Here is a 27,266-nt window from a genome sequence, read left to right as displayed (position 1 = left end):
ACTAGGTTTTTGTTTTATCAGTATGATTTTGCAAAGCACCTAAGTATGAGAGCACTATAGAAATGAGAGCTGTGTTAGTAGCTGAATGAAACTGCACGATGTGTGAATCACAGGTATGAACATCATTAAAACATAGGAATAGAAAAATGTCCGAGTGGACTCAGATTTAGAGAGCCAAACTTTTCTCTGATGGAGATTCTATTTTATATTATCAGGAGAAACCACTTTTGAGTTTCAGAAGCATACTGCTTTCTAGTAGTTGCAGTGTCTCTAAGTAGCTGAAATAGTATGCTTTACAATATTGTGTGTCAAATTTTCGGCTTCCAGGATGCACTTGGATCCTTGATAACATAGCGTATCTTTGTATTCTGCTAGGCAGTAGTTCATGTTTAATAGCGGTTATTGAGAAAAAAGGAGAGTGATACCGAATTTGTCTATGCTAATGGACAAAAAATAGCCATAAATCAATCCCCTAAAACAATTAAAAAATCAAATAATATTAAATAAGTCATCTGCATGGTTCCTGAAAGTGTAACTGTATTCATACAAAGTGCCTTGATTGAGAACAAACGCCTCATTAATCTTAAATGTTTCAGCGAAAGGAAGCTAGTGAAGTCAGGAAGAATAATGACTGGCATTATAGAGAATGCAACGTACTGTACAATGTGCAAGGATGTGGTCACCTAGTAGCTACAGTACATAAACATAAGTACTTTTATTATTTAGAGGACAAAAGCATTTGGGACAGGAAAGAGAAAGAAGAGCAAGTAAGGAAAAGGGTAAATGTACTTTAATGCCTTACTTCATAGCAAGCTAGCTGTTAATAAGGCTACTAAGGAAGCTGCATGACTTTTCACACGTTATTCTAACCCTCCATAGCGCTACAGAAATAGTTCATCACCTAATTTAGTCAGTTGGCACTGATTTTGAGAACAGATCCTATGTTGAATAGCAAGCTTTAGACAGCTTAGCAGAATTATTTTTTCTATAGATGAGCTTTTTTATGCTTTGTATTTTACTATTGATAGTCGGACGTTTGTGTTTTTTATATTTTGTGTTTATAGTAGCCCATTACATCAGTTGAAGGATTTTTTTTTTTTGTCTCTTTTGCAAGGTGTCAGAAAAGTGGCACATAAGAGCTTTCTGCATTTCCAGCTCGGAAACTGGCCTATTTCACCCTACTGAAAACAATGATTTTGAACAATCTTTTTATAGTGATGCCTTTCTCACTGATACGGTGTCAGCATTTCCATTATTAACCCCTGTTTTCAGAGCCTGATAACTGCCAAAATTAACTTCACTACATGTGAGTTGGTATACAGTGTCTTAATTTTCAGACGGATTTTTGCTACCAAGCTTTAAAAGCATTTGAATATTGTTAATAAAAAGAAATTTTTGTGCATAAAAATCTAGCTATAGCAGGAAGGGTTAAAAACAAATTTTCTTTTTTTTTTCCTCTTTTCAGAAAAGTAAGGCCTGATTTTTTTATTTTATTATTATTTTTTTTAATCTGGATTTTCTCGAACCTTCTCTGTAGAGGGTGACTTCCTGGGAGAATTACTTATGAATGCTGATGGTAAGAATGTGTGAACTCGGAGATGGAGAGCATGATATTTCTGTCTGGTTTTGATATTAGTCTAGTAACAGGATACATATACGTTGCTTGTAAAAACCGGTCTTTGACACAACATATTTTAACAGGTTTGTAAATACTGAGTTTCTCTGATGCTGTCACTGAAACCGAATTGAAGACCTTTAAGCTTGGAAAATACCTTCTTAACCTAAGTGCCATAATGCTCAGTCCCAAAGTCCATTTTGACCTCAGATTCCCTTTGTTGCAGTTCACCAAGTCAACCTTTGCTACTGGTATCCATGTGAAAAGGCTTGATAGCTTTGGGCGCTTCCAGCTGTGTGGGTATTCTCATCTTACCAAGGAAGGGGTTGTCCATTCCCTGCAGGGTGAAGCAGGATTTCAGTCAGATGCACCTTTGATTGGCCCTGCTTGGAGCTGGAATTGGACCAGAGAAACTCCACCAACCAAATCTAAATTTGTCCTCAGGACTGTATCTGATCTCCAGGAGTACTGCTGCAACATCATTGAGGGATTAAAAGACGGTGGAAGCAGCCAGTAACAGGATGTCCTGCTCTGCACAGGGGGTGCTGGGCTGTTTTCTTGAAGATACAAATTTTAATCTAAAGATGTTTGGTTTTAAATCTAACATTTACTGTCACTTCCAACCATTGTCTTATAATAATAGGAATGCTTCTACATATTTTTTATCAGTAGAAATACCATCATTCCATTTTTGTTTGTGTGTTTGCTAAACGTTTAGCTTCAGTGTTATCTTCTGACAGTGACTTTCACAGTCTTATATTTTTCAGGAAAAATGATCAGTTTTGTATTTCTTACCTAATTTCAATACTTGTTTATTTATTTTTTAAAACAGCTAATCTTAGTCCTTTGGACTTCTCTTCAAAGGGGAAATTGTCTGTAATCTTTCTTGTTCAGATGCCTGGGAATGGTTGCTTTTTCTACTGTAAACATCTTCTAAAACTTAGTGGCCAATAGCCACTATTGCAGAAATACTTAGTTTTCAGTAAAGTAACAGTCTCCATTTCATACTTTATATGTGTTTTTTACTGCAGATACGCGCAGTCCAGTGAGAAGGGACACGTAGGCCCCCCCCGCCAAGTATGGGAGTTAATTTTAGTCTAGTTACCTGGACTAAATCAGTGTTTTGATTCTTCTTTCAGCCTCAGCCCCACCGGTTCCCATTCCTTCTCTGGCTGCAGAGAAGCCAGTTCTGTTCCCATCCCCCATCTCATTTCTCTTCCCTCACCTTTTCCAAGTTTTCTTATCACAGCCAACTCTCTTCTGCCTTTTGCATTCTTGCAGATCACTGTTCTCAATAATGCTGTGTCATGGACAGCACAAAAAAAAGGCTGCTTGCTCTGTATACTCTTGCCTCAGCCTGGCATGACCTGGGAGCTGCAACTGCAAGGAAATTCTAGGCCATTCCTGAGTCAAGGGCAGGGCAAACTGAATGTTTGCAGGACTAGGCTACAAAAATGTGGGAATTCAGTAGCTGATGGTGTGCAGACTTTAAATTCAGAAAGGTGGATGTCTTGAACATATTTGAACGCATATGAAAGAGTAAAAAGTTCATCCATAGCGGAAGTGTGGCCACCTTCAATTTCCAAGAACCTACTTCAAGCTTGCAGCCAAATATGTGACTACATATTAAATAAATATTAACCCATGGTGGATTTCCCTTTGATGGAATTAGTCAGCCTCCCCAATCAGTGTCAACTTTAAGCATTTACAAAATGCTAAAAGAATTGATAATGGTTTATTCTTTTGGATAGAGTAAGATTTTTCTGTAACATTTTCTTAAAAAAAAAAAATTTAAATGCTTTTCTCAAAGCTCCTATTATTAATAAAAGTTGTGGCATTGTTGAGGCAGATGGTGGTGGAAGTTTGACAACATTTATATACAACTGAAGATTGTGAGTTGTAATGGCAGCATCTAGCAACTCTGTTAAGAAATGATGCGCCCAGACAGGAAAGTGAATCCTTTTTCTAGACAACCCTCAAATTGTCTGCAATTTATTATTTTTAGGAATATTTTGTCTATTAAAAAAAAATGGAAGTTTGTCTCTGAAAAGCTAATTTTAATAGGTAATATCTTGAAGTAGATATAGTAATGGTCTTTCAATTGAAATCAAACAATCTCAAAAGCTGTTTTCTGAGTGAAAATTATTCCCCTGGTGTGTAAAAATTAAAATATTAATTAGTGGACCATTTCTGAAAATGGCATTTTCCAATGTGTTTAGAGAAACACCAACCCTTTTCTCTTTACGCAAGGATAAATACAGACACAAATATAAATAATCTGGAGAAGTGAGGTGGCCGAGAAGGCAGCAGTGTCATATCCAAATACACATCTGTGCTAATACTATTTGGAAGTGTGACATTGGGCATTACAAGGCAATTGAGAGAGATGGTGGAAGACTAAGGGTATCTATTTTCAGTTCAAAGGTTCCTCTAAAAAAACCCACTGGAGTGGCTTGAAGAAAACCGAAGGTATTTATCAGCTTTAGCCATACAATTTGTATCTATTGGATTTAACTGTAGCAGAGTTCAAGATTAGACGTGTGTTGTAATTAGTTATGGTTTTCTACCAACCAGTGACTTTTAAATGAGACTAGTAAGTCGGCATTGTTGTGACACACCTTTGTAGCAGTTGACTCTTAAGACAGAAAACAATTGTTCTGTTCTCTTATTAGAAATATTTTGGGGAAAAAAAACCTGTCCTAACCACTTATCTTAGATTTTTTGAGTGCCTTTAGACACTAGTCAGTCAATAGACGCACAGGGAAAATAGGTGATGGAAAAAAAAAGTGGAAATACATTGTTAAGTGGATAAATAGTGTCCTACTTAGTGCTGAAGACACTATCAATACTTGCAGTGCTTCAAACCAGTAGCCAAATTGTATATATACTTACTTGAATTGATTCATTCTGGTGTCAAATAAAGCTGTGATAATAAAGTTATTACTTTACCTTTATTATAATGGTAAGATAATAAAGTTTGGTGAGTGAATTCTGTTCCTTTTTCAGAATCACAAACCTTACAAACATGTGAAAATGAAATTAAAAGTATATTATATATAATGTATATTGCTGTGTATACTTACCAGTGCCAAGTAATGGGGTTTTCCTAATTATCTGGGTATCTTTTCTAAAACATTTTAAAATATATTTTGTAAAGCTTGAAAATGGCAGGTTACATAGTGTAGTAAGATCTGCCATAACGAATTAAACCAAAGTCTGTTCTGCTCTGTGACCCTCTCTCTAGCACAGCCAGAAATGAATACCTGGGGAAGAATGTAAGTCTTGGGCAAGCATTCCCTAATGCTCTCTCAGTCTCCTACAACATACAAAGAAGAAACTACCTTAGCATCTTTGTGCTTACTAAGTAAAAGGTGACCTTTGTTGGATTTCTCTTTCATGAACTTATGCAGCTTCCTTTTCAAGTGATGTAAAATTTTAGCATCCACATCTGGCGAACAGTCATATACTCTGTGAATAATATTTTGGATTGGTTTTTTTGTTTTTTTTATCTGGTGCTTTCTGTTTTCCTTTGATAGCAATCACCTAGTTATTGTATTGGAGTACTTAGTCCAGCCCTTCTGAAGTCCTCATGATTTTACTGGCATCTCTCAAACACCATACTGCCTTCTCTTTCCTGGCCTGACCAACTGCAGCCTGTGTAGTTATCCCTTGTGCAAAAGCTGTTGCAGCTGATGTTACCTGAATACAAGCTTTTCTTTTTTTTTTTCCTTTGAGGCCTGTGAAGTAAGGTTAATCAGAAACAAACAAGGTCTCGACAAATTATTGAAATATTCTGGAAAACAGGGTGCAATTAAATAGGGAAAAAGGCAAGATGCTGAAGCTAGAACACAAAGGAATGGGGTGCAATGATGCCAGCCAGTGCTCTAGGAGGGATCCTGAAAGTTACAGTGCACGAGCTTAGCAAGTCACTGCAGAATGAAGGTGAACACTGTGTGAACACATCTCCCTGGATGTGGGGTGCAGGGTGTATCAACTAAACGTGCTTCGCCTGACATCACTGAGGCTTTGCCCTCATCGCATTTCAGAGGGGAAAACATGGCCGCAGGTGAAGACAGTAGGTAAAAAGTTGTGGTTGTTTAACCTACTAAGGGGCTGTAGATGGAAAATGGCAAAAAAGGAAAGGAACAATCTCTTTTTCGTGTTTATGATGCATAAAGTAAAAAGAAAAAGGCGTAAGCTACAGCAGGGAATCTTCAGGCTAGCTGTTATGAAAAATTTCCTAAAGGCAGGGATGTCAAAGAGCTGTTAGAGATTGTAGGTTGATTATGGAGACTACGTTTTACAAGGAAGTTGTTGAAAATGTGTCAGACGTAATTCATTAGGAATAACGTAAGTTTTATTTTACCCTGTCTTCTTCCACTGACATAAGTTATATATTTAATTTAACTGCGTAAATACAATTCTTTGGAGATGCCATTGTAATTTACAGAGTCTTAGAGGAAAGGAGAAACAGCAGTTTAACAAAAAGGGGAGGAACATGTGGGGCATGTTCATAGTTGTCCATAAGAATAACCATCTATGACTTGCTATATATCCCACTGCTACGGCTTGGCTGACCTCTATTGCCTTGCTGTGTCAAGCAGCTTCCTATGTCATACAGAACGCTATTGCTGGCGCAGTAAGTATGCAAATATGGAAGTGTGAAAACTGCTTTTTATAAGCATTACTGTCAATATGACTTTGAATTTTGGCAGTGTAAAAAATAGTCAAAGACAATGAAATGCATTCATTTTAAAACACAAATGAGCGTCAACAGGCTTGGTTTTTGCATGGTATTTATCCACGCAACAATAATTAATATGCAACTATGGCTGAGTAGTGGCATATCATTCCAAAAAAGATGATCTATCTTTTGGATATATGTACCAAAGGAAGCATGGTTAATTCACATTGATTTCAGGCTTTTGCTGCAGTGGTGGAAACAGAGAAATGAAAAATAAATCAGATCAGGAATGCTGGTTGCAAAATGCAGTTTCATTGTAAGCAAGAGGAATTGTTTAGTCCAGAAACTGTGGATATGATGTGTATGGTTATGAAAAAAAATGCATTGTCTCCACTAAAAGGCTAAAAGATGAAGTGAGCGTTAGTATGCTACACCTTGTGAATTATATGGAGATGTCTTTATACAGACACTGGAAGAGACTTTTCTTTTGTAATTCTAGAATGTTATGGAGATTTTTTAAGCAGATGGGCAATTTAAAATGGTCTAAGATTTAATTTAGATAAGTGTAAAATAATATGCTTAAGAAATTATTACATAATGCAAATACAAATGACAAAATTACTTGTTTAAAGGATTTGCAAAGTAGTAGTGAATCAGAGATTGGATATATTCTAAGGTGATGCTCTGCAATGAAGTCTGTTCCTAACCTGAATTTTACACACAGGCTGACAGCAGACACACATGGATGCACAGACACTCTTTATTTTTGAGAACAAGGATAATAATTACTACTGTACGTGTGGTTTTGCTGTCATCCATGGCAGGTATACCCGTATTAGGAATATTCGTCTTTCTAAATATCAGATCCCTTGTGTTTTCATTGCTTGCATTATGTTAAAACTGGAGGTAAAGTAATAGCTGTGTTACATGGATATAGGACAATATAGGCAATGATTTAGGCAATGCAGGCCTCATTTACAAAATGGATTTAATGGGTTTTAAGACTGTGGTCCTTCCCACTCAGGTCTGCTATGAACACTGGTGAAATTTGCTAGTTCATATAGGCCTAAGTTATTATATCCTGTATCCAGGAGACAGTGAACAGTTATTACCCACCACCACTGTTTACTCACCAACGATTTGTATAGGTGGTTTTTGAGAAGGGATTAAATTTTGTTACTATAGGTCCTGCATAGGGGAAATCTTTTTCTAGCTGGTAATGAGGATATTTACAGCCACCTTCTCTTTTCTCTGGGCTGGATTTCTTTCCCTCTTCTCTTCCCTTCCCCCCCCCTTTTGTTTCATTTAACCTAGTGTGAAAGCTCTGCTGTTAGTAGGTAAGGATTATGAGTTCTGTCTCTTGCACTGTCTAATCCGGAATTCATTTTTTTTACAGCAGTTAAGAGACAGTTAATGTTCAGAAGACATTTGCTGGCAACATCTTATATATTTTAGCTTAATTTATTTCTGGAACTTCTTTAGGGCCTTGGACTCTCTCTCTAGTTGCATTAATAAGTTACACAGTAGATGATCAAATCTAAGGTTTTCCTTAAAAGTAAAAAAATACCTATTAGAAGCAGGAAGAGTTCAGCATTATACAAGTAATGAATTTCAAAGTAAGCTGGCGTAAGAACATCAAAGCTCATAAAATAGGGGCAAACCCCCTGCAAAACAGAGAAGCAGTCAGTTAAAGGATTTTTATGTCAAATAGGAAGAAACTGCCTCAATTTAAAAAGAAAAAAATAACTGTGAGGGATCCACAGGTGGGGAATCCACTGAAATTTTAAATTTGCAAGTGGAGAATGAAGCTTCCCCCCATCCCCCCCACCACCCCCTACCACCCCCCCAGCCCCCGCAAAAAAAAAAGATTTCTATTGAGTCAGACTCATGCTCTGTTCCCCAGTCTGCAGATGTTATTCTACCTCTACCTTGTAAGCTTCATGCACCTGCAGAACTGCAAATGAGTTGGGGATTGGATCTTCAAGAAGTACTTTTATAGGAAATCATGGTATTTGCCTCTTCCTGAATGGCTGTTCCATTTTAAGTATTATTTTCTATGCTGTTTGACTCATTTATTTTAGAGCTCTCACGTAGTCACGGAGATGTGTGCCCATGTGTTTTTGCTGGTTTTATCTTGCACCTCCAACTGTCGTGTATAAAACAAACAGGTTGGACCCATTCTCCTGGTCAGTATCTCACTATGGTGGTGGTCAATCCCTGTTTATCTTTATAAAGATAAATGTCACTGATAGCAGAAAAGATGACCCATTCACTCAGGTTGTTCAGATCACTCAAAGGAGGAGATGAAGAAATAGATACTTCCTCTGCTGATTTGTAAACAAGATGCTAAGGTGAATCAGATTGAAGAGGATGCGGTGCTGTAGGATTACTCTGTGGTTATGCTAAGGTAGTCCTCAGGATTCCCAGGTGGGTTTAAAGATCTGCAGACTGTTTCAGGCTGTAGTGTTCACGTGCAAGTGCTTGCCTTTGAGAACTTAATGCCAATTAGAAGCAAATTTCCCGTGATTGTAAGTGGTACTTTACTGGAAACAGTGCACAGTGCCCATTAACTGTTTAGTGCAATTTTTGTTGTATTATCTCAGAATAATTTGAGCATGGTGAATTAAGGTGTATAAAGCCTTAATAATGTGGTTCCTTAGCATGTAGTTTAGGAAAGTCTTTATCTCATGCCTGTGTAGTTCAGTAAATTTTCCAAGTGATGTTTTTTGAAACCAAAATATATTCAGGATAAGAAAGATAGCAATGGTTCCTCACCTAGCTTGAGAGTATGCCTGTGTAGATGGCAGCACTTCATTATCCTAATGACATCCAAAGGGCAACAGACAGAAAGAGAATGTGAAGATGATTTGAATCACCTTGGAGAGTTAAGGGAATTTTATACACATAGTTTGGCAAAAAATACACCAAGAGGTTCGGATATTGTAAGAATCTACAAATATTTGGAAGATGATTACGTGTAGGTAAGAAAGGGGTGATTGTGTGTAGTGGTTGAACCGCATCACAAAGGGTAATGATTTGAAACTAAAAGAGGAGGTGGTACATTAAATTGAATTTGGCATGTGAATCTGGAATGACATGAAGTTTGTTGATGTGATCTCTCTTTGACAGAGAAGTTTTTTGTTTTGTTTGTTTTTCCCCTGCAATGGCAACTTAAATTTAGAAGTTCAGGAGACAAGCTCTCTTTCTGAGTATAGATATACAGTCACAGGATATCTTGACTTCATTTTGTGCATTTTGTTCATGGTAGAAACCAGAAAAATGGAGATAGGAAGAAAAATAACCAACATTGGAAACACTTTCTTACCTGTTCCTGTGAAGGGACATGGAAAAAAAGGAAAAAAAAAAAGGAAAAGGATAGATTGAGAAAAGGAGGAGACTGAAGAGAGAGACAAGGGTTGGGAAGAGAGAGAGAAGGGTTGTAAAGGAGAAAAGCCTGTGCGTCTGTTCAAAGGCACAGTTTTCAGTAGAGGTAGGAAAAGCCCTATTTGTTTGGCAGTGTTATCTGGGAACCACTGATATATGTATGCCTTCCTCAGTTCCCTCAAAGCAGATGGAGTTGTACTGAAGATCAAGGCAGTGAAGGTGTACTGCAGCAAAGGGAACTTTTGCAAAAGTATAACCTGCCACATATCCTGGAGGTTTATAAATTTGAGAACTGTCAGAAACAAGCAGGTTTTGAAAGTATTTGAACTGGATCGATGACTTGTAAGTCAGTTTCTTGGTAACTTCTATTAAACTAATTATGTGTCATTTTACTTGGTTTAACTTTAGTAAGCTGCATGGCAATTCCAGCCTTTCTATGGCAGTGCTGATTAAATGTCTTTTTATTTGGTATCACTTTCAAAGTGATTCTGTCACTTTGTTTAAAAGCAATACTTAAAATTTATTTCTCTTTAGCTCTTTTGAGTTGTTTCTCTTCGTTCTTGTATTCCTGTGTTTTTCCTGTAAGGAAATGCAATGCTTATAAGTGTCAGGTTGTAACCCGGTAATTAATTACATTAACAATTTACATATCCTTAAGATCAGATGAGTAAGCCTCGTTTGTAACCAGTCAATAAAGCTCACTTTTTTCTACACTATTTTTATTTTTAGGAATGTTGTCTCTGCAATCTGAGAGGTGGTGCATTAAAGCAAACTACTGACAAGAAGTAAGTAAAATATTCTTCGGGATTATGCGTGCTTGTTTTAAACTTTATTCCCAATCCATTCCCATTTTTAAACCTGACTACTTGACAGCGTCCCTTCAAGCTGAATCATTGCAGAACTGAAATTATTCCTGTTGAAATGTGCCACTGGCATTTTGTGAAATAGTTAGTTGCTAAAATGTACATTTGTTTTAGTATTTGCACACACTTACTTGTTCCAAATTCTGTTCTGCTGGCCTTTCTGTAAAGAAAGTAAATGAGAGCTTATTTGTCAGTGTTTGCATGGGCAAGTCTTATCAAACAGCAAAGTGTATTTTCTTCTTTGGTCCTGGAAATCTGTGATTACAGAATTTATTACAGTACCATCAAACTTCTAAAAACAATATTGTTAGTTAGTTAATTTGAATCATATTAAAATAATGTTAGATTTTGAAGTATTTTTTTTAAAAATACGCTTCTGTCATACACTTTGAAAAATAATATTGTTGTTGATATCATGGTATTAACAGCATCAGTATTTTTCTCTTTATTTGCATGACAGAACACTATAGCAACTAACAACAGATAAAATGGAAAATGTTGCAGCTTAATATTTTTTTCAAGCCCAACAGTGGAACAGTCTTTACGTATTTTGAATATTTTCATAATTAATTAAATTATTTTAGTAACATAGCATGTCACGTAGGTCTCTTTCTTTAACCATTTGGAATGCAGCGGTAAGAGATGATCTACCTGCAACATTCTTTTCCACTTACCAGGCAAGAATTTATTTATCAGTGACTTGCAATAGGTTGCATGACCCTGGTAAATTGTCCAGTTAGGAGAAGGTTTTATGTGAAACTTACAAGGCAGATCTTACCTTCAGAAAGCATTAATATTGTAACCGTTTAAATGGAGGTTTTAACCAAGACATGAAAATACTCAACTGCTTTTTAGTTCTGTTTTAAACTATGCTGAATTTGCTACTAGCTTTTCTTACTAAAAAAAGTAAAAATTACAGATGTTATCTCAGTAGAATTTATCATGCTCTGTTAATATTTGCTGCTGATAGGTTGCATGTTGCATCTTTGAAAATATGTACATCTTTTTTGTAGATTAATTAAAATGTTTTAGAAAGGTTCCATAAAATGTATTCATAGGAAAAAAAAATCCACAGAGGTTTGCAGAAAGTGACTTTTTCTGCATAACTATACCTAAAGTCTTTGGTTTTGTGTTATATCCCTCTGTACGTCTCTGTTTCAGATATATGAAATGAGAGTTCTGTTAAAGTAGGAAAGGAAAACTCTTGTTTTTCTTTTTCTGTAATACCTTACAGTTGCTACACATTGAGTCTTTCATCTATCTTTCAACATTAGCTACCAGTCCAAATTTTTAAGAGTTTTTGGAAGAGTATGTTCCAATTATGTCTTTTTTTCTCCAACAAATGTAAAATACAACATGAGCAATCCCTTCCCTCCTTCTTTCCCTCTCATATACTGATTAGAGATGTAGGATGAACATTACTTAGATTTAAAAGCTAATGAATCACATGGTGTGGGGGGGGTAACAATTTGTCTTATAGAAGAGCTGAGATTCCTTCTTTTCAGCAGAACACAGTAATTGTTTTGAGTCCTGTTAGGCTGAGAGATGTCAGAGTATAAAGGTTTGAGTGAAGATTTATGGAAGAGGCATTTTATTTATAGCATTTCTGTCCCATAAAGCTTAGATGGTAAGACAATGTAGTTTTGCAGGCAGACAGGCAGCAATGAAAGAAAAAGGGTGTTACTAAAAGTTAGAAAGTCTCAAAGCAAGACTTTTTCTGGAAGTTAGAACATAAACAAAACTGTCACCATAATAAGATGATAGATCTACAAGCTTTACCTGCTTTCATTTGGGCTGAACTGTATAACTTACTAATTGATATGTCATCTTTACATACAGCTCTTATTTCACACTTTGGCCAATACAACTTCAACGACACATAACAGCAGTTTGTTTAGTCCCTATATATCATATTATTCTTTTCCAGATATTTTTGTCAAAGATGAGTTATTGAAATAGCACCACTCTACTGCAGGGAAGAGAAATGATTTTGATTCTGCTGCATCACCCTCTATCTCTTTTAGCTCCAGCCCACATTTGTGTTAATCTGCTAAGGTGCTCATGTAACGTGTGTCTTTGGACATGTAGAGAAAGTGGAGTGAGGCAAGCATTCAGGGCTTACAAAAAAGAGCAAATGGCGTAATGAGAAAAGATGTACAACGAATGACTGAGAATACAGCAAATATGAGTCAAGGAATGGAAATGTTTCCCTTTCTTCAGATTTACTACTTGTCTACCCCAAAAAAGACTTCAGAAGTAGTCTCAGAAGGCCACTCTTGGTTAATAAAAATGTCATTAGCTTCTCCTTTACTTCATATAATAGACACTTTTAATATTCGTTTCAGACTTTTTTTACTTTCATTTAGCCTTTCTTGTTTTGAGATTTATGTATTGAACCAGCATTTGGAGGATATAGCAGTGCTTTCTGATGAGTATAGGAAATGAGTATAGATGGCATCATCTGGATACATTGGACATATTTCCTGAAGTTGCACTGAGGTCTTTACATGTCCTAGGGACTTGACAGGTGCTTTCACTGCTAACGGGGATGCAGTTCATGTTTGGCACTACAGTGGTAACCTGATCAGTTTGCTACTTCCATGCCTTTGTGTCTGTAAACAGAAAGTCTTGATAATATACTTTATTTTATGATTCAGTAGCTGCATCACTGGTTGCGATCATGTGTGTTGCTTAAGAATAGTTACTTAGGTCTGAGGAATGTTAGTCCAAAATGCTGTAGGTGATAAATTGCACATCAATTAAATGGTGTGGTCTTTTACATATGCACCTGGATAGCACAACTACAAAACCTTTGTGCTTAATAAATTGAACGTGAAAGATGCTTAAAAAAAATGTTGCAGTAAAACCCCAGACTGAAATTATATTTACACAAAGTGGTAGTGGTGTAAGGTTTTTTAAAAGGTTATGTTTCAAAGAAGCTTAGGAAATCCTAATCAGGAAGCATCTAGAGCTGATTGCCTTTTAAGAAAAAACACACAGCAGGTAACAAAACATCTTAAACACTTGTAAATCTATGGGTTTTTTGGTGGTATTCTTGACTTGCCACTTTTCACAGGTGGGCACATGTTATATGTGCAATTGCCATCCCAGAAGTCAGATTTGGTAATGTCACAGAACGTACACCGATAGACACTAGCAGAATACCTTTGCAAAGATTAAAATTGGTGAGTAGTATATTCATATATGCTTCATATGTTCTTTGCTATTAAGGTCTTCCAATATTTGAAATGTATTAAAAATCTGAATTGTGATGATTATTGCCAGGTACACAGCAGTAAACTGTGTTTAAGGTAAGGAATAAATAACCAGGGTTTTATCAAAATGGGCTTTTTGGCATACAATGCCAATTCATTAACACTGTAAACAGCCTTTGGTATTTTATTAAAAGAAGTTTGAACCCACCCTCCCCCAAAAGAAGAATAACAAACCTGACCAGCGTCAACTGTCAAAGTTTCAGTTTTGGAACCGTATTGGTGATGAAAGTATTGAAACCCAAACAGACGGGGAATATCACACAGTAAATGTTTGTGAGGTCTTTTTGTTATGTATTTTTGCCACAGGGAACTATTTATGAAGGTAAAAGGATGTATGATCTGTTTGTTACGCGGTATCTCTACCATCTGGATGTTGAAAAATGTGCACAAAACAGATTACATACACATTATATTGGATGAAAAAAACGCTATTTCCTGAGGAATTTCAAAAACTGGTGGAAAACATAAATAAAAGTGCATCAGCTCCTACTGGTTGCACCCTGTGTTAGTTACATCTGGAACAACAGTGTCATTCAGGAAGGTTGATGTACAAGAGCAGAAGATATGCATAGGAGCAATATAAGAGTATTTTCCATTATGTGTTACATGTGTTAATTTGTCAGCATGTGCATTACTGTGATGTCATATTATAGAAAGAAAGGGATTAGCGGCCTATTCAAAATCTTAGGGAAAAGATACGATCAGTTTTCTGGATCAGCCCCACACTATTTCCAAAGTGGTTCTTTGTCTGCCTGACCTTACACTTGCTCATTTTGAACTATTAATCTTTTAATTACATTTTCATTTCATTTCATACGTTACATTTTGTGTTTGTAGCTGTATTTCTAAATGTGGATATGCAACTTTTGAGTAGTTTAAATGGATAGCCTGTCCTTCAAATGGTAATCCATTTTGAATTTTGGTCAAAATTTTTGAATTTTATTTTTCACATGTCCTTTAAAAAATAATGTGAAACACATTCATAAAGAGTATATATAACTTATTATAAAAAATGTTCTTCCTAATCTGACAATAAAACTAGTAGAAGGACTAAGGATTAATTTAATATGTTCAGTCCTGATTTTTGAGGATCTTAAACAGTCACAGACATGTGCGTGGTTGGAATTTGTTAATTCAGGGGTTGAAAACACAGAATTGTTTAGTTTACTAGATGTTGAAGTTCATTCTCTGGGCTGTCCATGACTTTAACTGTATAAAAGTAACAGGAGCCTTTTGGAGAAGGCTTGAATTAGCTTGAAATTACTGATTTTGAAGGTATGGAGCCAAAATTTTGTGAAGTTACATGGTTTACAATTCCTACATAATTTCTGCTGAATATGAAGCAATTATGTTAATCAGTTATTTATAACTGAGAGCTTTTTCTTCTATTCTTTTATTCAATTGATAGAAGATCCCTGCTCCTTAGTGCTTTGTCAGTTTTTGAAGCCTCCTTCAATGTAAAATGACATTGAAGCACTACAGATTCTCTTAAGCTATATATACCCTTTCAGTCTCCTGTGAGTCCCTGAATGTTTAGAAATATAGTACTTGCTTTCCGTAATGCTGTTTTTTAAAGTAAAAGAGTTTGTATACTTGAGTGGAGTGAATGTTGTGATAAAGGAACTCAGCTGAATACAATAAAAATAAGAGGCAGGGTGCTTTATAACAGCCGTAAATGTAGTATTGCTGCAGGTAATGGACGGCCTTACTGTGAGGGAAGGAAGGACTATAATCCTGGTTTGGCTTATTAAACCTTTCTTTTCCAAGACTTAGTTTCTGACATTGAATTTACAATGAAATAGCTAGGCTTGTACTAATTTAAGGGAAGGAGGCAGGTTGACCATTTCAAAAGGTTCTATAATGATTTAATGTCAATAGACCAATAAAATGCTGCTCCTTGGGTAAAGGAGCAGAGAAAAATCTGCTCTAAAACCACCAGCAAGCAATCTGTCTGCTTTTAAATTTTGGCTTTTGTTGCAAATAAGTTGCTGTATCTGATTGTTTTACTCTGCTGTGTTTCACAGTGAATACCCTAGCTAAACTAAGTCTCCTGAATAACATCGTAGTATTCTGTATTTAAAAAAAAAAAGGAATTAAAAAATATCTATTATATGGAATTGCATGGATACTTTATCTGTGTATTAGATGCTTTCTGTAAATTATTTTCCTGAAGCATGGGATCCCTGCTTTTCTAAAGAGGATGATATCAAAACCTTGTGTATTTATGCCATATCATTCTACAATCAAATGGTTATCCTTATGTTAGTCTTTCCTTCCTGACTGTTGGTGCTACAGAATAACAATTATGCTGTCATACCCACTGACACTGGGTTCTTTGCCTTGGGGGCAATCCCAGGAATCATATCCAAATTAATTCTGTTTCTTTCTCCAGGAATTCCCATGCCTTCTTCCTACAACTTGGTCCCAGTTCCATTCTTACCTTTCACTCCTTTCCATTATCATATACTCCACACTTTGGAGAGACAGCTGATACCATCTGTCTTGCTGTTAACTTCTGTAAAAGCATCCTGAGCAGTTCACACTTCGACGTTAGCTCTGGGAATCTGTAAGCAATTGATTTAGACCAGTCTTCCCCTTTGAAATTGTAGGAATCACCAGTAATGCTCTTCAGCAGCCAATTCCTGCTTCACAGTTATCCTATTTGTTAAGGATATCTTTGTTCATCAGTCTCCATCATTCAAAGCCAGAGAGTGTTCATTGTATAAGCAAAGGCGAGTTTTGTACATTGTTTATTGATATTGAACCTTCATAAACCATATATTTAAAAAAAACCCAAAAACCCAAACATTTTTGGGCCTATCTTTATAATGCTGTTTATGTTAAAGCATAGGATAGCTAATAAATGTGAGCTGTCCCACTGTGCCATTTCTGCTTTATAAAATTTGGGATGTGTTTTGTTGAATTTCTTTAAATGAGCAGAAAACAATGGGAAACAAATATAAAAGGATAGATGACATTTTAGCATGCAGCTAAACCAGAACTAGATCTTATAACATAGGAGTAAATAGTTTTAGTTGTTTTAAATATTTGTCTTTCTACCCCTGTCCTCCCCCTTCCTCCCTCCCCTCCTTCTTTCTTCCTTCACCCCTTCACATCTCTCTCTGAAATAGTAAGAAACCTAAACAAGGAGAAGATCTACTGTTTTCAGAGACATTTTCTTTAATGTAGCATCTATAAAGGAATATCAAAGGAAATAAAAAGTCAGTGTTTTATTTTTGATAAATAACATCTGTGCAAACATGAACATATTGGTAGGCTGTTTTTTATTGCTTAGCTAGTATGTATACAGATTGCTGTTAAATAGTTTAATTCACTAGACGTTTTGGGTTGGAATCAGTGTGTTTCCTGTCAATCTTTCCATTATTAAATATTCACTATATACTCATTTCTTCCAAAGTAAAAATCAATATTTGTATTGTGCTTATAGGAGCTCATAGCTTTAAAATTGTTCTGTGCAAATGTTTCATGTTTGCAGCTTAGTGGGTTGTTATGGAATGCCACAATGTTTTCATATTTCCCTAGCTTTTTTCAATGGGTTACATGCCATGTTCCATCTTTGCTGAAAATTTACATGACACAGTGAAATGTTCATCAAAAAGTAATTGTTTTGAAAGTTATTCCTTAATTCTAGTGAATGAAAACAGTCTAAATTAATACTAATAGAAAATTTCATGCTTTGTTTTTCATAGGGGAATGTGAAAGGACAGAATGTGATACATCCTGTGTTGAAATAAAACAGGTTTTATCATTACTTATGTTTTAGGGGTGTACACCCGTGATATTGATAGACTCTAGTTGACTTCTCATGTGAAAACAAAAGGCCTCACAGGCAACCTCAGTGTAGAGAGCATCCCACAAAGATGCTATAACCTGTAGTTTCACCACTTTACCTCTCTATAACTGTACCTTTTATCTTTTTTTTTTTAAACTTATGTGAATGGGAAAATGAGGTTATCCTGGTCTCTATTATCAGAGAGTTGGGCTTTATTTTAGATTCAGCCTGGATGGTCACATCCATTGGACACTTTGAGTCCCAGTAGCCACATGGAGTGACAATTTGTGATAATCAAGCTAGGAAACAAGTATGTTGAATTCAGATATTTATACACAGTTCTAAAATGAAATGGATGGATCAATGTAACTTACTATGTCACACATTTTAAAACAATATTTTACATGAACTATAGTATGCTATGTGCTTTGTAGAAACTTAGTTTAGATGGTTTCTGTTCCAGTGATCTCCAAGTTTAACAGCAGACATACAAGCAAGTGTGAAAAGACAGGAAATAGAAAACTTAAATACTGTTTAATCACAGTGAAAATGTTAGGAGCAGATAAAAGGGAAGCAGAGTTGGCGAAAAGTGATGCTATGGAGGGGTATGAATGAGTGTGGTGTCAGCTTCCATCCCAGCACAATTTAACAGCATCTAACAGTTCACCCAAAGCAGATAAAGCTTAGGTTTCTAGTTGAGTTTAGCTTTATTTATGTATTTATTTTATTTTTGCCGTGTTCAATTTGTCCTTAATTCTCCAAGAGAAGCTTGGATGTAAACTCCTGTTTCTGAAAACCTGTTTTCCTTGACCGTTTACATGTATAAGGCTTTGAGTCATAGAAAACAGACTGTGGATTCCTGTGTGTGTCAAACTCAAGGATAAAATTTGATTTTACTTTGGGAAGGAAACGCCTTTCCCAAGTAGCTGGATACTCTTTGTTTTCAAAAGAGTGTTAATTACTTAGCTCTAATTACTCAGCTTCTAAAATATGAACTATAGCTGCACAAAAAAAGTCTCTGGAGATTAAAAAATCGGACTGACCTCTCAAACATAAACTCAGCCTTTAAAAGAAAGAATAAGTACTCTCTTGTCTGTCATTGTATTCTAATAAAACACAAGACTTAAAAATAGAATTAAATAAAAGCACTTAACTGTTACATAGCCAAGGAATCCAAGCCAAAAGGAATATTGAGCCTAATTTCATTTACCCTTGTCAGACATGTGGCTTATAATGAGCAGTAGAAATTGTAAATGAGAGCGTTTAAATTTTTAATCTGTTACAAATGAAACATTTAAATAGAATTATTAGCATCCAATCCTAAACCTATATATTTAAGATGTCATTTCTAAAATCGTGTTTTGAATGGAATACATATCAACTCGATTGCAAAATACATTATCTGCTTCTGATATTTTTGATGTTTTAAAATGCTTGGGTATTGGGTTGACTTTGTCCTTACAGACAGTCACTGCAATGCTGTACTGAAACATGCACATAATATGCCTTTGTTTCTTTATCTGTAGAGTTTCCTATTATTTTTACATTTGAAATCCTATTTCTCCAACAAAATAGAGGTAGAAAATGAGTTTTTGAATAGCTGAAGTTGCCCTGAAGCTTTTGATGACCTCAAATTTGTATTTGACAAGTGAACCGAGTATAAGCACAAGTGTACTCTGAGTGAGGAACATTATTTTGAAAAGAAATTTACACTGTGATGATGGCTGATCTACAAGCCTTTCAGTATCTGGCTGGAGCCATAAAGTTCTTTTTAGAAGCCTATACACTTTAAAATTTGCACCTGAAGGCAAATAATAGTGAGCTTGAAAGCCAAAGATTATAGTTTTGAAAGGTACATCAATTCTGAAAATACAGAGGTTTCTCTGTGGTATGCCACTGAAGAATGGAATCAAAGCAAAAATGTGTATGAGCTTTTAAAAGAACGAGCAAATATTCTCCTGCCTGTCATTCTGTTTTAATGATGTAGGAAACCTAAAAAAGGATTAAAGACATTTGAGGACACTGCTCATCTTCTGTGTTCTAATTTGTAATGAAATTCATTTGTTAAACTACAGTGGGGCAGTAGAACTACTGCAGCTGTGTTTGTGAAAGAGTAAAGAAACACTTGCAATGATGTATACCATCATTGTGTTGCTATGCATTTCTGGTAATACAAAGAGGTATTGATTACTTTTCAACGTTTCCAAAAATATTGCTGGAAGGACAATTGAGGAGAATCATTATACCATACATAAATTCATGCATTAACTAACTCATTGCACACATTCACAGGCAATGAGAGCAAAATAGACAGAAATCTTGAGACAGGTTTTAAAATATTTCCAATTGTTTTAAAACTGTTAATGAAATAGCTTTAAATAGCACATTTTTTGATTTTAAAAATGTTAAACTAAAAACGATACAATAGTTGATTACTGCAATATATCGTTCATAAAAAATTTAGTGACTCGTAGTCGTGTACAAAATACAATTTAGTGTACATGCTTTAGTCACAGTGTTCATGAGATTTTTAATGTGTATGTTAGAAGAATGTACACTGCTGTCTGCGTAGTACTTACTGTCAGAATAATTTGCTACTTTGAGTACATCCTATTGCAAACTGTCAAATTTGTATCTTGCAGTGGTACCATACTATAAAGTCTTAGAAAAATATGGAAAATGTTAGATATGTGTGACTGTAGATGATGTTCGAAGACATGGAGATGTCTGTAAGAATTGAAAGCAGAGTGTTAAAAATGTTAACAAGTCCTCTGAATTTCATGTTACTTGCAGAGAGGACTTCATGCACAAGAAAATGGATTTTTCCTATAAAAATCCTTTGAAGTCTTTTAAGTTCTAAATGAGTAATAGTCCACAGTAAGATCTGTCGGTCTGATAGAGTCAGGTCTATGTTTTGAAGTTCAACCCAGTCTATGCAACGTGTATTTGTGTAAGTGAGATCACGTATGTGTTTTTTCTGTGTCCACACACAAATGGACAGTAATGCAAGAAGTGTATGAGAAAGGTAACTCAGAAGTTAAACAGGTAGATGTCCAGAAGTGAATGTCACTGAAGAGCTAAATTAAATACTGAGTTTTGAATTGAATAATAAGGTTGAGAGTGAGGGAATAACTCTCTGAGCTCTTATAGTTTGATAACAGCAAAGTAGCAACTGAGTAACATGAGGTTCATGATCTATCTAAATGATTTTACTTGGCATCAGTAAAAAAAAATATTTATATAACATTCTAAATTTTAAAAAAATTATAAAACTGATAGAGCTTTCAGAAGTGCTTATGTGGTTTAAAGATCAGAGCCTACTTGCAAATATGGTTTGAGTATTTGGGTGCAATAATGCTTTTTATCCAAAAGAGCAAAAGGGCTTGTGGTTGCATTTCACTCAAAGCTTAATTTTTTACTGGTATTCATTTGAAAGATCTAATTGGACCAATAAAGTAGCATATCCGATTGGAATATCCTTCTGTGGTTATTCATCTGAATTTTGTACACACTGTAATATTTGATAAGTCACTTCACACCTCAGTTTACCTTTCTGTCTTGTCAATACTGGTGTTACTATGTTGCTGAGAAAAATGTTGCCTAATAATTGTGTAAGCTTTTGAAAATACAATGTTCCATTAAGTTGTTAAGAGTCACTTTATGTCCCCAGGAATATTAATAGTGGGTGCTGGTGGACATTGGATTTATTTATGAATTTACATTTAGATTGTGAGTTTTTTGAACTGTATTTTTTTGTTTTAATTGGATATTAAAATCTTCTGTAGAAAGGCATTTGATTTGCAAAATGATACACCATATATAAGGGAAAAGAAAAAGTGTGAGAATTAAAGCAGCTAGGAAAGGGACAAAAATGTGTCTGCTGACGCAAGTGTAGTAACTGGAAAGGATTATGTGTGCCCAGTGTATGTAGAATTTAAGTAATGTTTTAGAAAAGTGAGAGAAAAAAACCATCACACCAGGATTGTATTTGTAAGAAAGAATTTGCAGACGCTATAATCCAGGAAAGCTTATCTCTGATCACCACGTGCATGAGGTATAGAGGCAGTTTTCGTGTTTGTTGTTGCTTGTTCTGTTTTTATAGTAATTGAATACACATCAAGCCAAGGTATTTTTGAATGTAAATTTACAAGAGAAAAAATTTCTTCCATAATCTTGTATCATTTCTGTGTGCAGCATAAGCTTTTTTAAACTGGAACATCACTGTAATTATTACCAGTTTGATTTATGAGACCATAAGGTTGTATTGTTTAGTCTTCTAGGAATGTACCTTTTTATTATCTGTAAGTCTTCAGCAGTTTTGAATAATTTCTTCTGTGCTGTTGACTATGTACACATCACATACATTTTAAAAAACCAAGACTCCTCACCAACATCAGTGGGTGCTTATATATCACTCCATTATACTTTTATTCCTTTAAAGTCCCCACTGTTTTATATCCTCCAGTAGACGTACAATCAGAGAATGGTTGCGGTTGGAAGGGACTTTCAAATATCATCTAGTCCAACTCCCTGCTATGGCCAGGGACATCTTTCAATAGATGAGGTTGCTCAAAGTCCTGTCCAACCTGACTGCCATTGAACAGTTCTGATGATGGGGCATCCACAGCTTCTCTGGGCAACCTGTGCCAGTATCACACCATGCTCATCGCAATTTATTTATTTATTTTTTTATAGCCAGTCTAAATCTATCCTCTGTTTCAGTTTAAAATTGTTGCCCCTTGTCCTGTCTCTACAAACCTTGGTAAAAAGTCTTTCCCTGTCCTTCTTATAACCCCCCCTTTAAGTATTGAAAGGCCACAGTAAGGTCTCCCTGGAGCCTTCTCTTCTCCAGGCTGAACAACCCAACTCTGTCAGCCTTTCTTTATAGGGGAGGTGATCCAGCCCTCTGAGCAGGACCCCAGAGCTGGATGCAGTACTCCAGGTGGGAGTACTCTCATGAGAGCAGAGAGGAGGGGGAGAATTCCCTCGCTCTACCTGCTGGCCACACTTCTTTTTATGCAGCCCAGGATGCAGCCCAGGCTTTCTGGGCTGCAAGTGCACATTGCTGGCTTATGCCAATTTTTCATCCACCAGTACCCCCAAATCCTTCTCAGAACTGCTCTCAATCAGTTCATCACCCAGTCTGTATTGATACTGAGGATTGCCATGACCCAGGTGCAGGACCTTGCACTTGGCCTTGATGAACATCATGAGGTTCGCATGGGCCCACTTTTCAAGCCTGTTAAGGTCCCTCTAGATGGCATCCCTTCTCTCAAGCATATTACCTGCACCACTCAGCTTGGTGTCATCTGCAAACTTGCTGAGGGTCCACTCAATCCCACTATATCTGTCATGGAAGAAGATATTTAATAGTACTGGTCCCAGTATGGACCCTTGAGTGACACCACTCGTTACTGGTTTCCACTTGGACATAGAGCCATTGACTAACTCTTTGGATGTGGCATCCAGCCAATGCTTTATTCATTTAATAGTACATCCGTCAAACCCATATCTCTCTGTTTTAGCAGCAAGAAGGTTGTGGAGGACCATATCAAAGGCCTTGCAAAAGTCTGGGTAGACAACGTGTAGTTCTTCCCTTGTACACTGATGCACTCAGTCCATGGTTAGTGAAGGCCACTTGATTAGTGAGGCAAGATTTGCCCCTGGTGAAGCCTTGTTGGCTGTGTCCTGTCACCTCCCTATCTTCTGTATGTTTCAATGTAATTTCCAGGAGTCCATGGTCTATGATGATACTGGGCACTGAGGTGAGGCTGACTGGCCAACGATTCCCAGGGTTTTCCTTTTTACCCTTCTTAAAAAAGGGGGCAGTCCAGTCACTGGGGACTTTCCCTGACTGCCGTGACTTTTCAGATATGATGGAGAGTGGCTTAGCAACTACGTCAGCCAACTACAATCAGCTCTTGATTGGGTGGTGGGTGGTAAGCACCAACCATGAAGTTTCCTTTGTTGACTTGGCTCCTGATTTTTACTTATAAGCTCTTAATCGTTTCATCACTGTTTTTCAAAGACAGCTCTGTGCAGTCAATCTTTTGTTTTACACAGGGTCAACCCTCCGCCCCTCCTACCTTGTCCCTCCTGAACAATTTGTGGCCATCGATTGAAGGGGTCCAATCATGGAATTTGTCCAACCAGGTTTCAGTGATAGTGATTAGATCATAGCTTTCCAGGTGCAGAGTTGCTTCCAGCTCCTCCTACTTGTTGCTTATGCTACATGCTGTTTTATGGATTTGGTGTGTTTTAAGGACAGAATGATAAGTAATTGCTAAATTAATTATTTGGACATAATTGGAAATAGTTGGAAACTCAGTTCAGTGAGAATGTTTAGCTTTCAGAGGTTAAGTTTGGATTTTTAGTACTTTAAGCCACTTTTTTTCTGTCATTCTCTCATTTAAAGTTCTGTGCCACAAGGCATTGCTGTGGTGATTCTTGGAACATTATTGTCAGAGCTGTTCCCTGAAGCAAAAAAGGTCCAGTTCAGGTTATAAGCTTGAGAACCTGTCTACATGAGCAGATATTAGTTTTCCTTTAGGAAGCTGACTGCTATTTGAAATAATATTTGTAAGGAGCTGCTGAAAAAAGTAGTAAGTTGAGTTGAGCAGCAAATTCTGGGGACTTGAGGTAACTCAAGTTAATGTTCATTTTAAAGAGTAAAGAATGATTGCTGAACTGCTGCCAGCAATTACCTTTTTCCACGAGCTGAAGTAGCTTTCTGTGAGCTTTCTGTGTGTGGAGTTGCCAAGAAAAAGGATGAGGTATCTGCTTTAGATAAGTTTTATTGCCAGAAAAACGGCATATTCTTTTAGAGACTAGTGATTTGTCCTCCCTTTGTTTACAGTGTGCTCTTTTAACAGTCACTTCTTTCATCGTGCTGTTTTGTTTTGCATCCCATTGTTATCAGAAGGAGGTATGGTCTTTTAGATAGCCACAGCTTGAACTATATATGAGTGTCTTAAATTGTCCTAAATGACAGACAACAACATTTTGTCTCTGGAGGAGTGGCATATTTTCTGCTATATACATAGTGGTGTGAGATCATTTGCTAGGCACATTCAGTATGCTTAACTGTGTGGTCTTCAGGAATGGCTGCATGTTGTTTTCATTACCAGCAAGCGTTACATCTGTCTTGTCAGCTCTGAACTTAAGCAGCTTACTTATTCCTTGCACCTTATCACAGCAGGGCACTTGGCAAGCTGAAAGACTACACTGTCCAAGTCTGACAAATACAAGTCATAAAGTGATGTCAACATCGTAATGATGGCACTGCAGCCTACATCATCTTCCAGTAGCCTATATGTTACAGTGACACTATATGACAATAAGTTCTCTTGGTGGACAACCAGTTCGTGTGTGTTTTTTCAGCAGAGAAGGTGTGTTTTCCAAAGGTGCCATAACAAAATCACACGTAAATTGGTATGAAGTTCATAAAATGAGTAATGAGTATGTTGCATGAAATTTAACTTTGTGAAACTGGGCATATATAGGCATATAGAAACACAAGTAGAGGCTGTGGAAAATATCCTAAACTGGATTTGAAAAATTATATATTCTTCTGCTTTTTGGAGGTCTGAGCAATAGTAGGAGATGTGTTCTTGTGCAAGTTTAACTCAACAGGGCTGTAAATAAAGAAGCCGTTGCAAATAGAATCTTTGTTTTAGAGACCTAGTTATCCTGGGGAAGAGTTAACACACATGAACTTTTAGTCTTTTGCATGGTGTCTCATGTTTGTAATCCCTTTAATGGAATTATTGCTGTCTACCTTATCTTTTAATGTTATGGCAACATATTAGCTATAGAAATGATGACTGGAGGGAGTGGAACAAACAGAAGAATTACTCATGTTTCCTGATTCTGTATGATACTCAGCTAACCATCTGGTGTATAACTTGTTGGTTTTCTTCTGCAATATGAAATATCCATTCCTTAATGACAGAGGAACTAGAGTCTTACAGCTCAGCAGCACTGACGTGATTTTGGAGAACTTCCAGATCTCTTCTAAGTAATAAGGCTTGACTCAGATTGCGGATGTCCTTTGGTTGGGACCCTTTTGCGTTTAGACCATCATGGAAGAGTGTTTCTATCCTTGTGAGAGATCTTTTCTTTTTATAACTGAACTTTCTTTCCTGGCTAATTAGTTTTGTTCTGATAACACAACTTGCAGTGTAGACTTACACTAGTCAGAGCTGCCTATAATGTACATCTTCCAGTTCAGCCTCATAGCTTTAAGACACCCCATCTATCTGAAAAATAGTGTGGTTACTTTGAAAGTTGCCTTTGAGATAACTATCATGCAAGTCTCTTTTACCCTTAGAAATTTTCTGTTTGCAATAATCCCATCTACTTCTTCAACTGGCCATGGTATAAATTACCTCAGCTAGTAAAAATCAGATAGCTTTTAAATAGAAATCGAAAATTTACAACTCTCTGCTGGATGTGCCTTAAGTTAATGGAAAATTTATGCTTGTAGGAGCTAAAAGTTTACTGAATGTGTCACAGAAAAAATCTGCTGTTCTGTAGTTTTACTTTGAGTGTTCATTTTCCCACACGTCAACTCAAAGGTGAGTAGTTACATTGCTTTTACATGCATATACAAGTACATGCACACATGCCCATATGCAGTTAATATTGGCTTTTAGAATAAGGGAAGCTTAAGAAAATCAAATTCCTTTGATACAAGCATTTGTCCAGCTTATAGAGAGGTGGAAGTAACTATTTGATATAGATTGACATTATTCTTTGTATTTCTTTTGGATACTTAACAAAATATAGGAAGCTAGAAAGATTTGACTCATTTGTTCTTTTTGCATAGAGATTGAATGCTTGAATGATCCAGGGTAATTTTTTAATGTCAGTAACTTCTTATTTTTCTGCAGTAAGAATACAGAATTTTTGCTCTAGAGATTTTATGGTAACTATTGTCTGATTTCTGTGGTTCTACCGCTTAATTTCAAGATTTTTTTTTTTCCCCGCTATGATCAGGTTAGTGATATGAGGTGTCTTAACCTTCTATTCTGTTTTAAATCCTGTCATTGTAAAGTCATTTATACAAACGTGCTTCCAGCTTCTGCCTCCAGGATTTGAAGCTCTTTTTCTTCATCTCAGGAATGAGATTCTTCATTTCTAAAAGGCAGAAGGGCTTTATTCACTTTCTATCAATTCCACAAATTTGCTGTTGACTGGAAGAATGCACAAAAAGCTCTTCAAGAGCTCAGTTCTTTTTATACATTTTAACATGAATATGCAGCACAGCATTTATTCCATATATCTTATATGTCTTTTGGATTCCTGCTCTTCATCAGTATTTTAGGTTTTATTTTTATATTTATATGTGTGTATATATATATAAAATATATATAAAATCTCTTGAATATACCAGTGCAGATTTTTTTTTTAATTAGAACATATATGAATATTCATAAATGGATGCTTGTTTTATTTGAATGACTGTTTCCGAAGTTAAGGACAGCAGAAGAGATAAGACAGCCAGCAGGGTTTTTTTCTGCTGCATTACTGTATTGATTTACTGTAACAGAACGACACAACCTTACCACATTTTTTTTTCAGTTATTGTAGTTTAGGTTTTTGGGGGGCTATCTTTTAGCCAGTTTGGGTGACAATGCCAAAGAATATAGGA

At 36.2% G+C, this 27,266-nt stretch overlaps 1 protein-coding gene across 8 annotated transcripts in view; it reads left to right on the top strand.

Moving 5' to 3' along the window:
* KDM4C (lysine demethylase 4C) overlaps nt 1-27,266 on the top strand; it is a 273,236-nt gene that overhangs the window by 179,302 nt on the left and 66,668 nt on the right. For 5 of the 8 annotated variants that reach the window (XM_054186217.1, XM_054186213.1, XM_054186211.1 and 2 more), the window contains 2 exons: nt 10,413-10,468; nt 13,623-13,731. The exons of 1 other annotated variant lie outside the window; for it this stretch is intronic. In XM_054186217.1, the coding sequence (XP_054042192.1) occupies nt 10,413-10,468; nt 13,623-13,731 (165 nt within the window). Of the gene's footprint in view, nt 1-10,412; nt 10,469-13,622; nt 13,732-17,531; nt 26,877-27,266 lie in introns of those variants that run through there. 2 more of the 8 variants (XM_054186218.1, XR_008463874.1) reach the window with 2 other exon arrangements.

The sequence above is a fragment of the Rissa tridactyla genome, chromosome Z, assembly GCF_028500815.1.
Source record: "Rissa tridactyla isolate bRisTri1 chromosome Z, bRisTri1.patW.cur.20221130, whole genome shotgun sequence".
Classification (NCBI taxonomy): Eukaryota; Metazoa; Chordata; class Aves; order Charadriiformes; family Laridae; genus Rissa; species Rissa tridactyla.
This window is presented reverse-complemented; position numbering and strand designations above follow the sequence as displayed.